Below are 23,035 nucleotides of genomic sequence, written 5' to 3'. Positions count from 1 at the left end.
TATAATCATTATCATAAAATATTAGATTGTATTGTAGACTTTGTCATACATACGAGAAATTAATATGATAATCTAGTTAAAAGCTTATCAGAGCTGTCTTTATAAACATTAGTCGAATTGACATTTTTCTCACCTTGATTTCTAAGGTTATCAAAAAAGAACTTCCACATAACAAGAAAGAAGACTGTTATTCAAAAAAAAAAAAAAGAGACTGTTGGAGTTTAACCAGAACACTAGGGTAAACTACAGCATAAAACTTTTAAAACGGTTAAAAATAACTTTTAGATCGGTTGTCGAACACTAGGGTTAACTACTACATTGGACAAAGATGCAACAGTAGGATTGGATGAAGATCCAACACCAGGATTTGGAAGAGGTAGAGGATAGGCTTGAAAGTGCCTTCGAACGTATGGTGATTGACCTGTTCTGAGGCCATACTTGTTCGCACCACCATGGTTGGAGGGGCCTACATCCAATCTTTGAAGTGAGGTTGAGGGAATTGAGACTGAGGAAACTGATGAAGTTGTGGGACCAGGTTGAGAAACCATGTCATCATCATCACGAAAAAGAGGCAAAGATTTCAACTCACGAACCACTTCACTCATAAGGGGTCTTGATTTAGGGTTATGACGAATACAGTGAGTGGCCAACCACAATGCCCTACGAGCACTTTTCATTGGGTATTGACCTCCAAGTCTTGGATCCATTAGATAGTGAAAATTATCTTTCTCCCTAAGACGAGGACGCAACCATTCCACCAAGTTTTGCTCCTTCCTAGGAACTCTTTGATCCACGGCTCTTCTTCCTGTCAGCATTTCAAGTAGAACCACCCCAAAGCTATAGACATCACTCTTGGAAGTAAGGTGTCCTGTGACAACAACATGCATCTTCTTAATTAGCAACTCCAAAGATCCCGACCCAATGGAGTAGAAACTAGCACCATATGCAACATTGAAGCATAAATCATACATATATTGCTTCGTGAGTGATATGATGTGATAAGAAAACAAAAACAGAAATTAAGAAGAAAAATTCTATGTTGCCCTAATAAGTTTGGAGGTTTCGGTATAGTTGGTTTTGAACCAAAAGTTGTATGATTTTCCGTTTAATAAAATCATGTCATCTATTTTGCTATTTAGTATGGAAACTTAGATTTTATGCATTTAATGACCCAAAAACTAATTGTACATACCAAAACCCCTAGATTTATATTTATATACATGAGTACTTTGGCAACTCTCTAATCTAATACTTTTTGTAAACAAATTATTATATGTTTTTATGAAAGATAATCAATATTCTGTTTATGTTAAATATGAAGAATAACATTTGTTCATAGATCCTATTGAATTGACTTCGTTTAAGATTTATCATGGTATCAAATTAATTAAACATGGCCCTAACTAGCTAGGTATTTTCATAAAGCTTGTGATTGTATGCTACACATGAATAGTAACATTTGGTTGAACAAAATGAGATGTTTGAGAGCATACTAACCCGTCATCACATACTCAGGGGCTGCATAGCCTTGTGTTCCCATTACTTCAGTGGAAACATGAGTTTTATCTCCCACTGGAGCATCTTGGGCAAGCCCAAAGTCAGAAAGTTTTGCATTGTAGTCCTAAAATAGAATGATATTAAGAGGTAAGTAAAGGTGTTTATATGTTGAAAGTTAGTATAGTAAGCAATGGAACATTCAAGTTATTACCTCATCCAATAGGACATTAGATGTCTTGAAATCTCGGAATATTACTGGCCTTGAAGCTTCCTCATGCAAAAATGCAAGGGCATTAGCAGCACCAATTGCAATTTTCATTCTGATAGGCCATGTAAGGTGCTTAGTTGCCGCTGATACATGACAATGTTACTTGTTAATTCAATGATATATGTCTAGCGTATACATATTAATTAATCAACCAAGTTGTTAAGCTAAATAAATGGGAAATTCACACTAAAACAAAATTGAAGGTACATGCGACATTATGATGAAGGTGAATTCAGATTGGATTGTGCACTCATTTTGTTCATTGAATGAGGACAACAAAACAAGGCAATACGAGATTAAATGGCACACTTATAATTCAATCCCCTAATAGCATCAGAACCTTTATATTGATAATATATTTAGAATAAGAAAGCATGCATCTTCCATATTTAAAGTTAAAGGCTTAGAAATAATTTTACATTTGATTTTAAGAAAATGTTGATTTTCTGATCTTAGATTGTTCCAAAATCTTCCGTCACTTTTCTTTTTGCAATCATGCACATAATTTATATTTTATTTCTTTTTCTTAATTAAAAATATAAGGGTGTGTTTATTTCTAATTAAACAATAAAGTGACATTTGAGAAATTTAAAATAATTAAAAGATGAAAATAAAAACAAATAAAAATCTTCAAACCATACAATCAGTATTAAAAAATTAACTAAATAATGCATTTACTAATATATTAGAATAAAAATTTCTATGAAACAATAAGTTGAATTTAGGACATACTCTTGAACAAATGGTTGTCTAAGCTTCCTTGAGACATATACTCATATACTAGTAACCTTTTAGCATCTTCGATGCAATAGCCAACCAATCTAACCAGATTTGGATGATGGAGCTCACTAAGATAATTAATTTCAGCCTGCCATGCATGAAACAGTAAAAGATTCAATTGTAAATCGATCATAGCACTTTGTACCAAATAAAAATGAGTAAAATTACACTATGGTTGCAGCCTTTATGTTTATTTGATTCTAGCATTGTGGTTTCATTGTGGTTTCTAAGCCTAGAAAAACTATGTTTAGGAAGGCTTTCTGGATGGATTTAGTGTTTAAATTTTCTTGTGTTTAGGGATGATGTTAATTTGGTGCTGCAACCATATGGCAACAAATAATTTCTGTAATGTTTGGCTTATATATTTAGGTCACATCTTGTGGCTTTGATAAGTTTATGAGAATAAAATTTTGTTTTGTCTCTTCAAAAAATGAGCAAAATTACACACTAATACCTTCCTTGATATCCTGAGATTGTGTAAAATACTCTTGCCTTTTTAACATTTACAATATTTCCCTTAGAGGGCACACATTGTAATGTGTGTCTTTTTGTGAAATAAGGGTGTCAATGTAATGTATTTAGAACAATTAAAAGGGATTACTAGAGGGGTTCGAAAGATAGGATATTTTGTGCAATCTCAAGAAATCAAAGGATGTGTCAAAGTAATTTGCTTAAAAAATGATGGAAATTAAATAAATTGTTAAAATATAAAGAAATATAGTAGGATTAGAATGGTACGTCACATACAAGCCATTCTTTATGACCTTGAAATCCATTTGGGTTGAGAGTCTTCACTGCAACTGGAGTCCCTGTTCCAGGTCGTGCTGCAAAGTTCTCATGCTCATTGACCCAACCTTTCAACACAGTTCCAAAACCCCCCTCACCAAGAAGATTCTTAGACTCAAAATTTCTTGTTGCCAACTTAAGATCATTAAAGGTGAATCTTCGAAGGGAAGAAGCTTGGATTATTTCCTGGCTTAAGTTGGTGGCTGAGGATCTTTTTGACCTTTTGGTGGATAAGGATCTTTGGGTAACTGGTTGGTGTCTAACCAAATCATTTGTAACATTTCTTCCTGTTGATTAGATGGAAAATATAAGATAGCAAATGCAAATTTAATTAACAACATAAAATGTATAGAGCAATGAGGAAGATCCTAAATTGTCCGTTTTGTAGCATGCAATATACATATATAAAGTAAATATCATTTAAAAGTTTTAGGACCATTGAATCAAAACTTACACTTTATAATAATCGTTATTTTGACAAAATAATCTAAACTTAAAATTTAATCACATTAATAATTTTTATTATACAACTTATGCTCATTTTTTATACAACTAATAAATACAACATGCTAAAATATCTATTTATATAATTTATGAATATATTTATAATATCTATTTATATATTATTATTATCTATCTTTACACAATTTAATAATAATATACTAGAATAGCATCATTATAAATACAAATGTATTAAGTATCTTTTTATATAAGATATAAGTAGGTGTATTGCAAAAGAGAATTTGGAAAATTGATTTAATAAAACAAATATTTTTATTAAATAGAAATAGAGAAAATTAATAAAATGAGAAATCATGTAACTACTACAAAGTGTAGTATTCGTTCTCACTTATTCAATTTTAATGAAAATAATAATAATGACAATAATAAAGTTACACAATTTTAATTATACTAAATGAGAGTATTCAACTTATGATAGGATAAGGTTAGTCAATGCAAATCTTTAACATTATCACATAATTAAATTTATATCTTTAAATTATTAAAAATATTGTTTTAAAATAATTAGAAATTATATCTATTTAATAAAAATTATACTATTTCATTAATTTAAAATCAATTTTAATTTTGATGATAAATGCATTTAAAAATTACTACATATTAACATTATATAATAAATAAAATAAAATTAATTAATTAATAACTATATTATATATTCATATTTATTATTTTTAGATTACTTTTGAATTTATACTTTTAATATAGAAAAAATAGACTTGAAAATGAAAAAAAAAATCTTATCATACTTTTTTTGTCCCTTATTTCATATTAATTATATGAGTGAGAAATTATATAAGTGTGAAATTACTCACACTATTATTATGATTTTTTTTTCATGACCATTATTATCATTATGTGCTATAAATATAGACTCATATATATTTGATTATTTTTTTTAGTTAAGTTAATTATTTTATATTTTTTTCTCTTGTTTAAATGTTAATAATATAGTTTATAAGGAAATATTTGATAATTTACTTTAATAAATTATTATACTTGACATATTTTATTTTTTAATGATAACATGATGAAAGAAATTGACCACAATTTTTTTTAAAATACACAACACTCTGAAAAACTCCATTTACAACTAGTTGTTTAAGATAAATTAAAAAAATCATAACAATTTAATTATTTAAATAAACTTGTTCAAATCAACTGTTTAATAAGTTAATGTAAATAATTATAAATTTTCATTTACTAATTTTATTTTAAAATTATATATTCATGTACTTTGTTACTCAGAACAAGAACCAATAAAGATAATTTCAAGAACATCTAAAAGATCACATCTACTCAGTTAATTTGATCTCTTTATTCAATTTTATTGTATCTGTATTTAATAGGATACTAAATATTTTCAAAATGATTAGTTGATTTATTTATATAATAGAGAATCAAAAGAAAGAGAAATAATAAATGTCATAAATAATTTAATGCTGGAACATAGATTAAAAAAATAATGGGTGCTTGTACTGTCAAGGTGGAATTCTAAAAAAGTAGAACATAGATGCCTGTTTTTACCCTGTCTGCTCTTGTCACTCCTCGAGTCTTCCTGTTTTGAACTAAAAAACATGCAGCCTAGGAAAATCTTCAATTTCTTCAAAAAATTTGAGCCTTCTTCGTAGGTGACATCTTTATTTCTCTCCCCCTTGAATCTTCTTGCACTCCTATAACCAATCCTATTACCAGCACCACTTGTGGTCTCCATATTTTGGATTTAGAATCCTAGAACATTGACATACACAAAATTGATGAAAACAAAGACAAATAGCAACACACTAACACACGGTGTAAGAAAAAAGTCGATAAAGATGCTTGTGACAAAGTCAAATGATCTTAATATACTTAGATATTTTGAAGTCAATTTTTGTTTTGTTGATAAGTTGGTTCAACTTGGATTTGATAAAAAAAAATTACACAAATTCAATACAATCACCCAAAAATTATTATAAGTTTGGGGTAACAGGGTTGAATATGATCGTCCGTGTTACACAAAAAGAGAGAACCAAATAATCATACCATTGACAAAAAGACAGGAAGAGGTTGACATAAAAAAATATCATACATGGAATAAAAGAGATGAAGAGGGAGTAAGTACTCACTAAAGATTGGGAATGAAAAATGTTTCTACTAGGAGGATAGGACAAAGATCCTAGACCAGAATTGTTGAGGTTTGTTTGTGTTATGTAATAGTATAATGTGGTTTAATGTCTTTATTTTTTTTTTAATTTCTATTTTATACAAAACATACCAATGGTATATACCATTGAATTAAAATTAAAAAAGTTACATATTATCATGGTATATCTTTTTTTTTTTTTCCTCATAAGATTTATTGAGAGCTAAAACAGATTTAATAAGTTTTATTAATAAAATAATAAACACCATTAAAAATGATAAGCGTTACAATATATAGTTTGAAAAAATAACAAAAGCAAAATGGTCAACACCGCCAATAAATAATGTGACAAATATTGGATGCATTAAAAATAGTTGTAAAAGTATTTTAAGATTTGGTAGGTTTTGATCTTGAATCCCAGTGGTTAAAGAGAATGTGAGAGATGACCTCAAAGATAATATATTTAGTAGAGAGATACTAATAACATTTTCTTTATAACTGATTCAAATTAATTAAAAATTATTAATTTTGATGGGTTTTATTTTTTATTTAATGACCTTCTTTACTAATTTAGAAACTAAACTTATCAAAATTAATGATTTAAAAAAAATATCAACCAATATAAAAAAGATTGTTAAAAAGTATGGGGTGGTTATTCTCTTTACTTATGACATTAAATGAGTTTATAAAGAAGTGAGCAAGTACAATAATTTCAGTCAAACTCAACCTGTTGACATAATTATTGTTCTGTTTGACTGAGTATTCCTACACATGCCACCTAATCAGACACATACAACTTGACCGTGGAACTAGAATGAATGAAACTTTCAACACTTAATTGCTTTATTTTAAGAGACAACTTAAACATTGCATATTCAATCATCCATACATGTGATAATGATAATAATTCATTGGATGCAATGTCCATAGAATTTTGTTAACCACTGTGATGACATTCTCAATATTTTATTCATCATTCTTTATTGTTAATTTTGTATTGTATATTTCTTTTTTTTCTTATTTGTAAAACTCAACTTTAAAATGATATTTATTTTTATAAGATTCAATTTATAATATTTTTTTATTAATGATTTATATACTAGAAATACATTTTATTAAAAAAAATGTAGTGATAAACCATTAGAAAAGAGAAATATAAATGACAAGAATAGTTTTTTAAAAAAATATAAATTTAAGATAAATTTATTACAATCAAGTAAATTAACTAATTTTTTCAATCTAAATGAATTAGGTAATTCAGATAAACTGTAGTATTTTTTTTAGTTTAGGACTCACAGTTTAAAGATACCTGTAAATTAAAACGAAAAACCTAACAAGCGAATCACCTCATTAGCAGTAACTACATATAATTTACCATAGACCGGTCCTATATTCATATTTATAATTTATCAATGCTTTTAAATATTATAAATAAATGTGGTCAAGATTATAACATAAATATATACTTGTTTTTTTAATAAAAATTAATTTTAATCCTTCACATATAATTCATTGGTCAACATTCAACACCCTCAGCATGTAAAAATAAACATCCGTGCATGTCACTGTATTTTCCTATATTATTACTTATCTGTGTATTTATATTTTTTACCATAAAATTATAAAGGGAATTGTTATTTGATTTGCTCAAAATATTATACTATTTAATTATAAACATAAATATGAAAATGTTAAAAATTTTAAATTCTCCTTTTTTGCAAGTGTAACTGCCTTCAAACTTATTCTTTTAATAAAATTTTGTAAATACAATAAATTCTACATAATTACTTATGCAATTTTAAGTTTATATACTAAAATTTAAAACATAAATTTAGGAAACACAATATGGTCAAAACATTTGTTGTTATTCTAAAGCAATACTTATTTTCTGAAAATAAAATAATTATATTATTTTTTATCAAATTAAGTTTTATTTGTTTTTAGTTTTTAACATTACCAAAATTATGTACATTTAATTCTTGAAAGTGCACTTTCTGTTAAATAAAAAGACTGAATGAGTAAAATTAACAAAATAGAAAAATAAAATTTATAGGGATAAAATATATTTAAACATTAATTTCATTATGATATATAACAAGAAGGACTTACTAAATAAATTTTTTTCGTTGGGCAGAAAACCTCTGTAAATTTCTTTGTTTTGAATTATTAATTTGTTATATCATTTAATTGAAAAATAGTAGGCTAGGGATAAATATTCTTAATTTTACGTAAATTAATTTTATTTTTTTTAACATTTTTAATGTTTGAATTTACCTTATATAGAGAGAATAAAAAATTCCTTTTTATTATATTCCTTTTCTCATTTTTCAAAAAATAAATATTTCTCTTCCGATATACAATTGACTACATTCTTAAGAATTTAAAGGAATCTTTATCCTTCAAAAATTTATAGCATTGGTATGTCGGCCAGTCACCCTAGCTATTCCGTTTTCCAGTCAAAAGGACAAATAAATAAATATATATAATAAGATAGAAAAAAGGTTTGAATCAGTAATTATATGAAATTACTATAAATTTCAATTTTTGGGAGAAAATTTCTATATATTGCTTCGTTTTAATTAGATTATGGTTATATTAAGCAATAGGTTTAGGGTTTAGGGTCTTTCTTGAATGGATCTGGTGGGTATATGCTTAAATGGTGCATTAGTGCAAATGGAGATCATGTTTTGTTGCGATCGAGGTTTATAATTTTTGCTTGGTACTATGTGTTTCTCAGCAGTGGAACATTGGTTCTCTTTGCGGTTTTGATTTGTTTTTTTTTATTAATAAGAATGAAAGATGATGTCAAAAAAATTATAATATTGATATATCTTATTTAATCAACTGAATTTGATTTCGTTAAGTATTTGGTTTGTTTAAATATGGATTAGTGTCTTAATTGGACCCTTCTTGTTCTCAAGTTAAGATTTATTTTAATGAATTCATGCTTATAATAAAAAAATCAATTGGTATATGAACTATTCTGAATTTTTTAATTAGGTTCTAAACTAAAAAATTTGTAATTGGATCATTGATCTTACAAAAATTTTACAATTGTGTCCCTAGGGTATATTATATTAGAATTTTAAAGGATTTAAAAAAATTATAAAAAGTCTTCTATTATTCATCAGGATTTTTAAATAGTATAATAAATCTTGTGATATTTAATTAAGACTTTTAAGATTTTTTAATAAGAGCAACAAAATTCGGTGATATTTAATTAGGATTTTCTTATAATTTATGTATTAAAAAATTTACAAATTTTGATGGATTTTTTAAGAAGAATTTTGATGAATTTCATCATACTTTCTAGTATAAAATATCAATCAAACAATTTTATAAAAATCCTTGAGATTTTGTTAGACTTTTTTTTTTCTTTTTCTATTGATTATCAAACTTTCTTTACTTTCATCACACATACTTTCTTCTTTCTTTAATATTCTTCACGTATGTATCATATATGTTTCTCCTATTCTTTTGAAATAAAAAAATATCAAATATACTTTCTCATATGCACTTTTTTGTTTGGTTTATAAATTAATATTTGTCTTATGTACGCTAAAACTAACCATATTTTCATTATATTGGCTATGTCCACCACCCATTCAATGCAATGTTATTTTCATCACTGTTACCCTTAATTTTGGTCATCCACATAACTAATTCTCCTACAAAATTTTCATTCTCACCACTCCCTTCTATCCATTTAAACATATCATTGAATTTATCATGAAATAATTATAGTAATTAAAAAATAAAAAAAAATCAACTTATAATTTTAAATCTATATTGTTCAAATCCAAAAGTGAGAATGAGAAAATATTATTGTTCAAATCCAACTTGGGCCTCCATTCATACTCAATGGGTTGCATCATTTTCCGACCATCTTTATCCTTGATAGCAATTTCTTCCACCAATTTTCTAGTAATGTCGACCTCCACTAACATCCTGGCATAGGAAACTCTGAGTTTGTGGGTAGTGCATTCATCAGTAACCATGGGTGTACCAATGGCACTGCCAATTTTGTTAAGGCTTCGTTCGCCCCAAAGATACAACGGGAGCTTGGGAAGTTTTATCCATATCGGTATGGTTCGTAGCATGTCCTGCTTCAGACTAAAATCAGTTCTCCACTCTTTGAGTACCACCGGCATGCTTCTTATTGTATAGGGACCCTTCATCACCACCACTTCCATATCGTCATGTGATTTGAATCTTAGCAGGAAGTACCCATCATCGTGATAATACAAGTTTGGCAGCTGCACAAAATTCCAGTTTCTCTCCATGAAATTCTTAATCGTATTCATATTGAGGTCACCCCCCAGCACATATAGGATTAGGGCATTTTCCCAATATCTAATTTCAGATTCGATGTCCTCATCCTCAATCTCGATTTCAATTTGTCCCTCTACCATTTTCGGTGCCACATAAGACATCATCCTTCCTTTTGTTGGATTTCGATTCTCACTTATCACGTCAACCCATAATCTTCTCGCCTCTTGATTTCCTTTCGGATCATCTTTAGGGGTTTCCACCTCTTTGGATCTCTCCTCAATCAGCTTTTCCCCATCCAGTTTGTTCTCATCTTCAGTCTCATCATGCTTCCCTGTTTCCATCTCCGATTGTGGTTCAGGCGAATTCTAATTCTTCGTTGACGAAGGCACTGTGGATTTCGGATGCCCTCGCCCCCGCTTCGTCATCATCGCCGCCATCATCTCAAGAATTAATATTTGTCTTATGTACGCTAAAACTAACCATATTTTAATTATATTGGCTATGTCCACCACATATTCAATGCAATGTTTTCATCACTGTTATCCTTAATTTTGGTCATCCACATAACTAATTCTCCTACAAAATTTTCATTCTCACCACTCCCTTCTATCCATTTAAACATATCATTGAATTTATCATGAAATAATTATAGTAATTAAAAAAATCAACTTATAATTTTAAATCTATATTGTTCAAATCCAAAAGTGAGAATGAGAAAATATTATTGGAAGAAGGGTTAGTATAAGAGAACATAAAACTATAATCAATTTAGTTATTAAAAAATTTAAAAAAAAACTATATTAGTTTTACTTTTTTATCCAAACCTCATCATTTCTTATTATTTTTCCATTAACTCTTGTAATTTTGAATGTGTTTTTAAAAATTCACATGATGCTTTCAAATTTTATAAATTTATAAAATTCTTTCAAATCCTTTAAATTTTTATGAAATAAATTCATTAAAATTCAAACTATCTATCATAAAAGTCTTGTAAAGAAATCTGATAAGTCATAATATTTATATATAATCTTTAAAATTCATAAAAAAATATTATGCCAAAATAGTCTTTTAAAATCTTAATCCAATACACCCCCTTAATAACTTTCACAAATTCTTATTTTCGGATGGTTTTAAGCCATCATAAACTAACTTTAAAATTTAATTATAAAACATTTTCGATCAATGGCTCAATTATTACAATTTTTTTTGGTTTAAAAAACCTAACTAAAAAATCTCAAATAGTATAGGGACCTGTTGGTTAGTTTAAAACCTTAAGTCATTTATTTGGTATGTCTTTTTCATTGAAAAACAATAATAATAAGTATTCTATATATGTTATACATACATAAATTAATCCTTTTCATGGAAAAATATAAATTAATATAGAATTTGTTACCTCTTTACTTTTTACTTTCAGGTGAGGTGATCGAGAGGATCAAAGTTAGCATCTGGAGTTGGCTTAAGGCATGGCCATGGAATATGTCCAGAGCATTAATTTTGTTAATCACTGCAATGACATTCTCAATTAATATTTTATTCATCAATTTTTAATGTTAAATTTTGTATGTGCATGTTTAACCTTTATGGGTTCAACAATCACACGGTTTGCAGATACCTCAAGACCCAAAAGAAAAACCAAACAAACTAACCACCTCATTAGTAATAACTAAATATAATTTATCATAGATTGGTTCTATATATTCATATTTATAAATTAATCATTGATTTTAAATGTTATAAATAAATGTGGTCAAGATTATAACATAAATACATGTTTTTTTATATTAAATTCACATATAGTCCACCCCTATCCATTGCATAAAAGCACAACCTGTGTGCTTGGTGTGCTGATTTGCAATTCCAATCCCAACCACTCTTTTTCTTTTCACTCTCTTGTGCACCGCTTGCACAAAGTCTGATGTTTTTCAGGTTCAGCACCTTTACTGATCAGAAATCACATTTATGGCCATTTCATCGTATATCTCTTTATAAAGATGTTTTTACCTTCATTGAGGAGGCAGAAAACAGCCTGCACTTTTCTTATATCATATATAGATATAGAGAGAAATAAAATTCGTTTCTACTATAGTTTCTCCTAATTACACTTTTTATTCTTTGTTTTTTCTTGTTGTTGCTTGTTCTTTGTGAATATACCTCTTAATGTTTGATTTGCTAATGAGTATGTGATGGAAAATTTATTTTCGTTATGCCACGACACTTGTTGCATACTCGTGCCCACTTTGTATATTCTGCCTATATTTCATTCTTCCTCATTAATTCTCATATTAACTAATTAATGAATATTCAAAATATTAATTTTAATAAGTTTACTTGATACTCCATACATACATCATTAGTGTACGTTTTTTATACTCTTAATTAATTAAAAATAATTTAGATATGACTTTTAAGAAGGAAAAATTTACATCAATATTACCTCAAACTGTCAATATCATATTATTTTAACACAAGTAAAATAAAAACTGATTTATAAATTATATATTTAACTTCATCCAATATAATCATTAGACCATTTGATTTTGGGCCTAGAGTATTCTATCACCATGTGAATGATATGGGTTTGGAAGTTGCTGTTAGTCCCATCATCATTGCTAATGGACCCATCCAAGGGACTGACATTTATTTCTTTTTCAAAAATATCCTTTTCACTGAAACATGATTATATGATATAGTTGTACAATATAATTGTGTTTTCATTGTATGAGATGGGGATGTAGATAAAAAATACATAATGAAAATACGATTTTATTGTGTATTGGTCAACGGAATCATATTTTCATTATATTAAAGGGGTGAAAAAAAATAACAAAGGAAGTATGATTCTATTGAAATAGTATGATGGAATCGTATTTTTGTTGTTCACTAGGGGGTGTTAAAAAAAATTATGAAGGGGAAGTGTAATAGTACATAACTAAAGTGGATATAGCAAATGTCTTTTTTTTTTGCCCGAACAGCATGGCCCGCAAACCTCATGGGCCAAATAGCCCATTTTGTAGGAGATGGAGTGGTGTGGCCATTACTTCCTCTGCCCCACAAATTGCTTCTTGCCATTCCTCTTTTTATCACTTCCTCCTTTTAATGTCATGCCTCCAAAAGTGGCAAGGAAATATTTGTGTAATTTGCAATGCTTTTATGTTGAAACTAGTTAGTTACTCGTCCATACACATAGGTCATTCTCTTTCGCTCCGCTATTTTTTTTTGTTTTAGTACTGATATTCTACTTAGATTAAAAAGTAAAATATGTCAAAAAGTATAAAAATTATAAGAAAAATGTATAAAAAATCTTTTGTATTTTTTTTCAAACTACTTTTTGGTAAATAAAAGGAGTTGGATCTTCTCCATTACTAAAAAAAAATGGACATCTTCATATTTTGCCCTTGTCCCATGTATCTCTCATGTTGTTCTCTTTCTCTTTTCACTTTTCAAAATTCTCATTTTGTCCCTCTTTAAGCGATGTGCCAATAATATAGGATAACTCGAGTCATATAATTGGACCAACAATTTATTGATTAAAAAATGAATGAAAATGACATATAAACTTTGATAATTTTATCCTCTCTAATTATAATTTAATAAATGAATATCATGTGCACAAATTATATTGTTATTTAACCACAAAAATTATCATATATGATTAATTTATTTTTTTATAATAATTATTTTATAAGTTATACTAAAAAAATTTATGATTGATATGATTAATGATACAATTTTTTTTTTTTACAGAAATCAAACTTTTGAATTAACTTTCATATAAAATTTCACTTTGATAATTTTCCCTCTCCAACTATAATTTAACAAATGAATAACAAGTGCACAAATTATATTGTTATTTAATCACAAAATTATCATATATGACAAATTTATTATTTTTTATAATAATTATTTTGTAAGTTATGCTGGAAAAAATTATATTGTTATTTGATAAAAACAAATTATTTTTGAAGGAATAAAAAAAATAATTATCAAATTTTAAAAAATATATTTAAGCCTAAAAAAGTTAATCCCTACTCCTAAAATGTATAGCAAAAGAAGATATAAGGAGCATCCTGTAATATTAGAAGATCTCAGCAAATTATACTCTTTTATATATATATATATATATATATATATATATATATATATATATATATATATATATATATATATATATATATATATATATATATATATATATATATATATATATATATATATATACTATTCTTTTATATTTATACTGTATAGATTAAATTATAAAAAATATTTTTAATGATGAGAAATCACTTCAAATAAATTGTGATACCATTAACACAAAGAATAAGAGAAACTAAAAATAACTATAATTTAATAAATAAATAACATGTCCATAAATTATATTTTATTTAACCACAAAATTATCATATATGATAAAAAAATTTTATAATAATTATTTTATAAGTTATACAGGAAAAATTTATGATTGATTAATGATACAAAAACTTTTACAGTAATCAAACTTTTGAATTAACTTTCATATAAAATTTCACTTTGATAATTTTACTCTCTCTAACTATAATTTAATAAATGAATAACATGTGCACAAATTATATTGTTATTTCATCACAAAATTGTCATATATGTTGAATTTATCATTTTTTATAATAATTATTTGATAAGTTATTCTGGAAAAAAATTATGATTGATTATTGATACAAAAACTTTTATAGAAATCAAACTTTTGAATTAACTTTCATATAAAATCTCTTATATTACTAAAATTATTGTAGTTATTATTATATTTTCGTCTCTAGGTTTAGATAAGGAGGTGATATTAGAAGGTCCCAACAAACTATACTTTTTTTATATATTTATATATTCTCTTAAAATGAATAAAAATAACTTATAAACTTTGATAATTTTATCATCTTAAACTATAATTTAATAAATGAATAATATGTGTACACATTATGCTATTATTTAATCACAAAATTACTATATATGATAAATTTATTAAATTTTATAATTATTTTATAAATTATATCAAAAAAAATGATTGACTAATGATAAAAAAAAACTTTTATATAAACTAAACCTTTGAATTAACTTCCATATAAAAATTTCTTATACTACTAAAACAGTTATATTTATCCTTATATTTAAGGAGGTCATCCTTTCGTATTTGAAGGTCCTGTTGTAATAGAAGCGAGTAATAGTGTTTGGTACAATAGTGATGGACAAAGTAAAACGGTTGGAGTCATGGTATCTACAAATATTGTTATAGTGAAAAAGCTGAAAAGACCAAAAAAAAACAATAAAAAATAACACGTGTGAGTCAACCAAGTGAGAGAAGAAGTGTAATCCAAGTGAGTCAACCAAGTGAGAGGAGAAGTGTACTCCAAGTGAGAGCAGAAGTGTAATTTTGTTGTACTATTCCTTTGTATATAAGTCTTTAGTCTCAGATGTGAGTGGCGCTGAGTTTTCTAAGAAGTTTAGGTGTAAGAATTTAACAGTGGATTTATCCCCTGTTTCTATTCCAAACCTGGCTAATTCCCATACAATACACTCCATGTATTCCCTTTCTCATCTCTAAGATACAGAGGTTTTCCACTCTGTGTCGATTGTATGGTATTGCTTATTGGCTTCTTTGTAAACTCAACCACACTAAGTCGTCTACAGTCTTACGGCTGAAGGCGATTTGGATTTAACTTTTTACTTTGTCAAAAACAACCTTAAGCTCTTTTTTCGACTAAAATGGGGAGAACGCAAAATCAATGTATAATTGAATATAATTTAGTCATGTTCTTATGAATAAAAAAAAAGTTTAGTTATGTTCTTATAAATTGTCTTGTTAGTTGGTAGTAGTCCTTATGATTTCTGTATAAAAAAAAAAAAAAACAAATGTAGTCCTTTTGATTCTGAATATTAAGAAAAATGTATGAATTCATTTTCTTTAAAATTTGACAACATTAAATTCTTTCTTAATTTTCATTTAATTGTTAGAAAAGACTTCTTTTGATGGACAAAGTACATTTATGGTTTATTGTCTCAATTATATTACATAAATGCGTGAACATACTATACTCATGCATACATCGCGCTCTAAGTGGGAGTAACTTGAAATTAAATTAGGCAGAAGAAATCCAAATTTTAAATATAGGTTACTAGACGTCTAGTTAGGATTAATCTAAACTTATTTTATTTTTCATTTTTGGAGTTTTTTTTTCTAATTATATCATTCACACTTTTACAATTTTTTTTTCTAATTATATCATTCACACTTACTTTTTTTTTTCTAATTATATCATGCAAAGGTATATTTCCAATCGTAGTTTAAAACAATACAAATTACTCAAGAACTATATCCTCCTTCTTCTTCTTTGTTTCTTTGGTCACAAACCAACCAAGTTGTCCCTTATAGACCAAACAGCTGTCAGCATATTAATCAAGTATGAGATGTTTGATATATATCATTTGCATATCATCTATATGTTTCCCTTGGTCAATAAGGTGCTTCTTTTTTGGTTTGCACAATAGTACATGTATGAGATTTAAAATTAAACATGTAAATTCACCACTCACCATATCAAATTATCCCCAAAATATTCAAACAAAAGAAGTGAAAAAATACAATTAGTCACTACCATTGTTGTCTCTTCAAAATAACTGCAACAACTCAAATTCAAACCAAAACACTTATCAACTAAATCCAACATTGCTCTCTTTTAGCCTATAATTCCCCGAAAAAATCGCCGCAAACATGAAATCAGAGCAATATAGAAAACTCTCGGCACCTTCGGCCAATGCATCTTCATCTAAACTTATTCATCACCACCACCTTTCATTAATTAATTAATTAATTAATCATCCCTTAAACCAAACAACACTTATTGGAACAACGATGGTTAATAACTACTTACCTTGCTTGCACTCATGTGTGTCATCTCATAGCACCGTAACAGACTTTGCAGACAAAAGGGGCAATCATGGACAAAGAAACAACCTTCTTGAGCAGATCTTGCTGCATCTTCTTTTTTTCTTTCTTTGCTCCTTCCTTGATCAGAGATTGAGTTGCAACTTCAAAATTCAGGACCAAAATAAAAAAAATTGAACCGGTTAACCCGGTTTGAAAATGGAGATGAAACCCTACAACGGAAGCAAAAAGACTCCACAGAAGACGCAAAGAGAAATTCAAAGACTAAAAACTATTTCGTGAGAGAGACGGGTAAAAAAACCAAAAAGATAAAAAAAAATCAAAAAGTTGACATGTGTCATCAAATCAAGTGAGGTCAAAAATGTAATTTTTCTATGCAACTCTTTCCATTAGATATATTAGATGTTAGATTAGATGTTAGATATTAGATTAGATATGACATGATATTAGATATATTAGATTTTTGTATCCCCGTATATAGCAAAATCAAATGATACAACATCGATTCAAGTAGATAAAAGTATGTATGAATGTGTGGTACACATTCTTTTTTCTTCCTTTAACAAATATATATAAAGTATTTTACAGCTCTCTCAAAATATTATGGCAGGATCCCTCACTGCTTTGACAAATTTACTGTAGGGGGGTTTAGTTTTAAAAATTATTTATCAATGGGGTCTGTTTTTAACTTTTAACAGAGGAAGTCTGTTCCTGCATGAATGTCAGTCGTCAGAAGAACTGGATGTTGGGGCCGCCACTGGAGTTGGCGAGAAGCGCTGAGTTGGAGGGTCACGCCTATCCCATTGATGAGACAGGTGCTGCATTTTATTTCTTTTTTTTTTCTTCCATTATTTCTTTCTTTTGCTCTTTATAATACTAGTCTCCCTTAAAAAATTTATATGAGGCATCTTATAAATTGCATTTTAAATGAGTCTTTTTATTATAATTTATGACACATTTGTCAAAATTTTCTTAAGGAAATATTTTATTTCAAATAGTTTATTATATATATTTTGTTCTCAATTGCTAATTAAGTTATGTAAAATTATTTATTAAATAAAATTATTATTTAAAATATGGAATTAGAAAACCTCATACAAGAAAAAAAATTATGAAAAAGTCAATGAATTTTTTAATGAAAAATTATTAGTATACTAGTATTTATTTTATAATTTAAAAAGTTAAGAATTATTTATATGTTAAGGTTTGGTTATAATTAAAAAATTATAATTTATCTCTTATATTACACTAATATAAATATTAATTTTTATATTAAAATGAAACAAATTATATTCTTAAACCAGTAAATATTAGTTTATTAATTTTATTAAAAATATCCAAAAGAGATATTCAAATTCATGATCTTTTTTTCCTCCTTCACCCTTAAGCTCACATTCTCATCATACGCCAACATTATATATGGGTGAATTTGTAAATTTTTTAAAAAATAATTTTATAATAAGCATTTTTTTTATTAAGTATTTTTATTTTTAAGAAAGTAGATAGAATTTACTGCTTAAAATAAACAAAAAAATTATTTTTTTAAGTAGAAATTATTTAAATAAACATTAAAAAATAGAAAATTAATTATTTTATTAAAATAAATTATTATTTCAAATAAGTGTAAACAAAATCATGATATATCTCCTTATTCATCAATATCATGTCATATTAAACAATTGGTGCAAATATAAAAAAGATGTCAAGTTATTAAAAACATGGAGACAATATTGGAAAACTCATCAGTTATTGAAACAGGAATTGCTTCTTTTTTTATGTATATTGAAACAGGATTTAATTAATCACCTGTAACTCAATTGACACATAAACACAACTAAATTTTTAAGATTTTATGTAACGTTGACGTTTGAGATTCAATATTCTTGTTTTTATCTTACCTAAATAGTTGAACTTTTAATGCATAACATATGAAACTGAATTGCTTTCACCTTTGTATAGTTAAACTAATAACGAAAAAAAAAAAAGATATCCCGCCAACTGCATTAGCGAAACTGTGAAAAAAAAAAAAGACATCCCGCCAACTGCATTAGCAGAACTGCGAAAAAAAAGAAAACATCCCGCCAACTACATTAGCGGAACTGCAAAAAAAAAAAAAAAGAAGACATCCCGCCAACTGTATTAGCGGGCGGAAAAAAAAAAGATATCCCGCCAATTGCATTAGCGGAACTACGAAAAAAAAAAAAAGACATCCCGCCAACTGCATTAGTGGAACTGCGAACAACTATGTCACCGATTCTTCTGGCGACATCCAGACAGACCCCGTGTTAAAAGTTTGTTTTTAAAACTAACCCCCAGTAAATTTGCCCACTGCTTTCTTCATTCCAAAAATAATGATGTTTAAGGTTATTTCATATAGATTAAAAAAATAAGGATTCGAAGATAATAGTATTTGTTAGGATTAATTTTACTGAAATATTCTTATTTTTTTTTCTTCTTAATTTTAATAAATATATTATTAAATTTTTTAACATTATTAAGTTTTTCAGCAGAACAATAATTATTAGGAGACAAAATTAAAATAGATGCATCAGGTGAAAATTATGAGACTCAACTTATGTTCGAACCAAAAAAGGTTAAATCATAGTAAAAATTGCATAAAATATAAATCTAATGAATAACTGAAAAATAATCTAATATTAGATTTTTAATATTTTTGTTGTTGATTGAATTCACCCAATTTTTATTATGTTTATGACTTTAGCTTGTTTGTTCGAATATCATGTACGTAAATATAATGACACGAGTTTTATGTCTCAATTAGTAAAAAAAACTGTTCAAAATAAAAAAAAAATTGAAAACATGATTTCGGGAGAACTATTTTAACTTTCTTTCAAATTATGAAGAAATAAATTAACTATTTATAAAAGATAAGGAACCAAACTAAAAAATTGAAAGCTTAAAGAACTAAGTGTATTTTAGTCATCTTTCTACTACTTTATAAATAAATAAAAAATATTAAATAAAAGTATATATTTAATTTCTTCAAAATATAAAAGTGCATTCAATGGTGAAGTAGGAGGAATAACACAAGCATGTTGTATGAAATAATTTAAAATTATTCTAAATATTGCATTTGGTTTTTGGGTACCTATAAGGCTATAATTATAACAGGGATGTAGTATGTACCTTAGACAAGTTTCCTAACTACTTGATTGATCCAAAGTAACCCAATGCTTGTTCAGAAACTGCCACTTGCCACCCCTGCATTTCCTGTGTATCTGCCACATTTTTGTTCCCTCAAAGAACTTGCTAACCTCTTGAAACTCTCCGCCACTGCAAAGAGCTTGAGATTTGGCAAAACCATCCATGCCCAGTTGGTTGTTCGCAACCAAACTTCAAAGGACAGTGACATCACTCAAATGAATTCACTGATCAATCTATATTCCGAATGTGGTCAATTGAAATGTGCCAGAAAACTGTTGACCCAGAGAAAAGTGGTTTCTTGGAGTGTCTTGATGGTGGGGTATTTACACAAGGGTGAGGTGTTGGAAGCACTTGGGCTATTCAGGAACCTGGTTTCATTGGACAGTGCATGCCACAATGAGTATATATTTACAATTGCTCTTTCTTCTTGTGCAGACAGTGGAAGAGTCCAAGAGGGGAAGCAGTGTCATGGGTATTTGTTGAAGTCCGGGTTGTTGTTGCATCAATATGCGAAGAATGCACTCATTCACATGTACTCAAGGTGCTTTCATGTTGATTCAGCCATGCAGATTTTGGATACTGTTCCTGGGGATGATGTATTTTATTATAATTGCATCTTGAGTGCACTTGTAGAATCAGGATGTCAAGGAGAAGCTGCACAAGTTTTGAAGAGGATGGTGGATGAATGTGTAGTCTGGGATAGTGTTACATATGTCAGTGTTTTAGGCCTTTGCGCTTCAGATTAGAGATTTGCAATTGGGTTTGCAGATCCATGCCCAGTTGTTGAAAACTGGTTTGGTATTTGATGTCTTTGTTGGTAGCACACTGATAGACACCTATGAAGCACGGACACTCCAGTCCCTTATTGTGTTTGGTGTTCGACACTCATCCGTGTCAGTGTTCGACACCAACACGACACCCGTACTACGTTCTATATTTTAGACATTACAAGTGTTCACGTGTCCGTGTCCGTGTCGATGTCGGTGTTTCATAGATAGACACGTATGCCAAATGTGGTGAAGTTCTAAATGCAAGAAAACATTTCGATGGCTTGTGAGATCGGAATGTGGTTGCATAGACTGCCATCATGACTGCTTATTTGCAAAATGGACATTTTGAGGAAACTTTGAATCTATTTACAAAGATGGAGCTTGAGGATACGCATCCAAATGAGATCACTTTTGCAGTTCTGCTAAACACTTGTGCGAGTATGGTGGCACTAGCATATGGTGATTTATTACATGGTCGTATAGTGAAGTCGGGATTTAAGATTCATCTCATTGTTGGAAATGCTTTGATAAATATGTACCTGCAATGACCACTGGTAGTAATGTGAGAAAATTTCCATTCATATTTGTTTGAAGTGAACATGGTATTTTTTTTCTCTCACTATTTTGTGGAGCATAGAACTCTACATCATATCTGCATGCACTAAGAGCTTAAGGATATCAATATCAACCATAGTCTGAGAATGTCAATCAAACATGAAATATATCAACAACAACAATAGCTACGACGGTATTTTGTAGCAATATATATGAATTTCTTGAAATCAACTCCATTTTTATGTATCGATCCCAAAACAATTTTGATGGCTTATCTTAAAATTTGCAGGTTTGAACGTTGGATTGGACCAAAATGAAGAAACTTCTCTAGTACCAATTACTACCCTCATGATTTTTTTTTATTTGATTAACTTCACAAATGCATGATATACTTAATTTCTAATTGCATGAGGGACAACAGAAAATAATTTTTATTTAAGAAAATGAATTTAGATATAATCAAGTCAAGATATATAAATATTGTCATCCATTATTCTTATCTTATTTCTAAATTTTATTTTGTCAAGATATATAAACATTTTGTTCCGTACAATATCTTGGGTCTGTAATACAGGATGATGGGGAAACTGAAGGGGATGTGAATCATCGCATTCAAGCAGGATGGATGAAATGGAGAAAAGCATCGGGGGTGTTATGTGATGCAAAGGTACTGATCAAGCTAAAGGGAAAGTTTTATCGGACTGCGATAAGACCGGCGATTTTGTACGGAACAGAATGTTGGGCGGTCAAGAGCCAACATGAGAATAAAGTAGGTGTAGCGGAGATGAGGATGTTGCGGTGGATGTGTGGTAAGACTCGACAGGATAAAATTAGAAACGAAGCTATTAGAGAGAAGGTTGGAGTAGCGCCTATTGTAGAGAAGATGGTGGAAAATAGACTTAGGTGGTTTGGGCATGTAGAGAGAACACCGGTAGACTAAATGGAGAGAAGACAAACAATTCGAGACAGAGGAAGACCCAAAAAGACTATAAGAGAGGTTATAAAAAAGGATCTCGAAATTAATGGTTTGGATAGAAGTATGGTACTTGATAGAACATTATGGCGGAAGTTGATCCATGTAGTCGACCCCACCTAGTGGGATAAGGCGTTATTGTTGTTGATATTTTCTTTTTTGTCTTCATCTCAAACCAAAACATGTTTTTACTCTTACTTTCAGCTTCTAGCTACTTAAAGAGGTTATTGGCGAACTCATAGATGTTGGTCCAGTAATAATACATAATCTTTCTAAATTAAAATTTATTGAAATATATAAAATCACGAAGGAAACTCATTTAATACAAGATTTATAAAGTTTGATAATTTTTAACAAATTTCAACTAATATTAAAAGGAATGAATTGAAGAATATATTACTACATTGTATTA

The 23,035-nt window shown here is 28.2% G+C and overlaps 1 protein-coding gene, 1 long non-coding RNA gene and 1 pseudogene across 2 annotated transcripts; 1 reads left to right on the top strand and 2 right to left on the bottom strand.

The window, feature by feature from the left end:
* Positions 1 to 281: 281 nt before the first annotated feature.
* LOC114400414 (probable serine/threonine-protein kinase PBL11) lies at positions 282 to 10,588 on the bottom strand. Its single transcript, XM_028362852.1, has 6 exons — positions 9,859 to 10,588; positions 3,293 to 3,618; positions 2,498 to 2,633; positions 1,709 to 1,848; positions 1,498 to 1,621; positions 282 to 868 (listed from the first exon to the last, which is right to left on the bottom strand). The coding sequence occupies exons 1-6, from the start codon at positions 10,586 to 10,588 to the stop codon at positions 282 to 284; spliced, it is 2,043 nt and encodes a 680-aa protein (XP_028218653.1).
* Positions 10,589 to 16,685: 6,097 nt separating this feature from the next.
* LOC114398031 lies at positions 16,686 to 17,422 on the bottom strand. Its single transcript, XR_003663491.1, has 2 exons — positions 17,147 to 17,422; positions 16,686 to 17,064 (listed from the first exon to the last, which is right to left on the bottom strand). It is a non-coding gene; the product is annotated as an uncharacterized LOC114398031 (long non-coding RNA).
* Positions 17,423 to 20,351: 2,929 nt separating this feature from the next.
* Positions 20,352 to 21,643, top strand: LOC114400413 (annotated as a pseudogene).
* The last annotated feature ends 1,392 nt before the right edge of the window (positions 21,644 to 23,035 follow it).

Source organism: Glycine soja, chromosome 19 (assembly GCF_004193775.1).
Source record: "Glycine soja cultivar W05 chromosome 19, ASM419377v2, whole genome shotgun sequence".
NCBI classification, from domain to species: Eukaryota; Viridiplantae; Streptophyta; class Magnoliopsida; order Fabales; family Fabaceae; genus Glycine; species Glycine soja.
The sequence above is the reverse complement of the archived record's forward strand: the minus strand, read 5'-3'. Positions and strand labels throughout refer to the sequence as shown.

Bases quoted from the DNA above. Each gene is read 5' to 3' on its own strand.
- LOC114400414 (XM_028362852.1), bottom strand. From the start codon at position 10,588: ATGGAAACAGGGAAGCATGATGAGACTGAAGATGAGAACAAACTGGAT. The intron at 2,634-3,292 runs GTATGTGACGTA...CATGCATGGCAG, and splicing joins AAGGTCATAAAGAATGGCTT to GCTGAAATTAATTATCTTAG. The intron at 1,849-2,497 runs GTATGTCCTAAA...GTCATGTATCAG, and splicing joins AGACAACCATTTGTTCAAGA to CGGCAACTAAGCACCTTACA.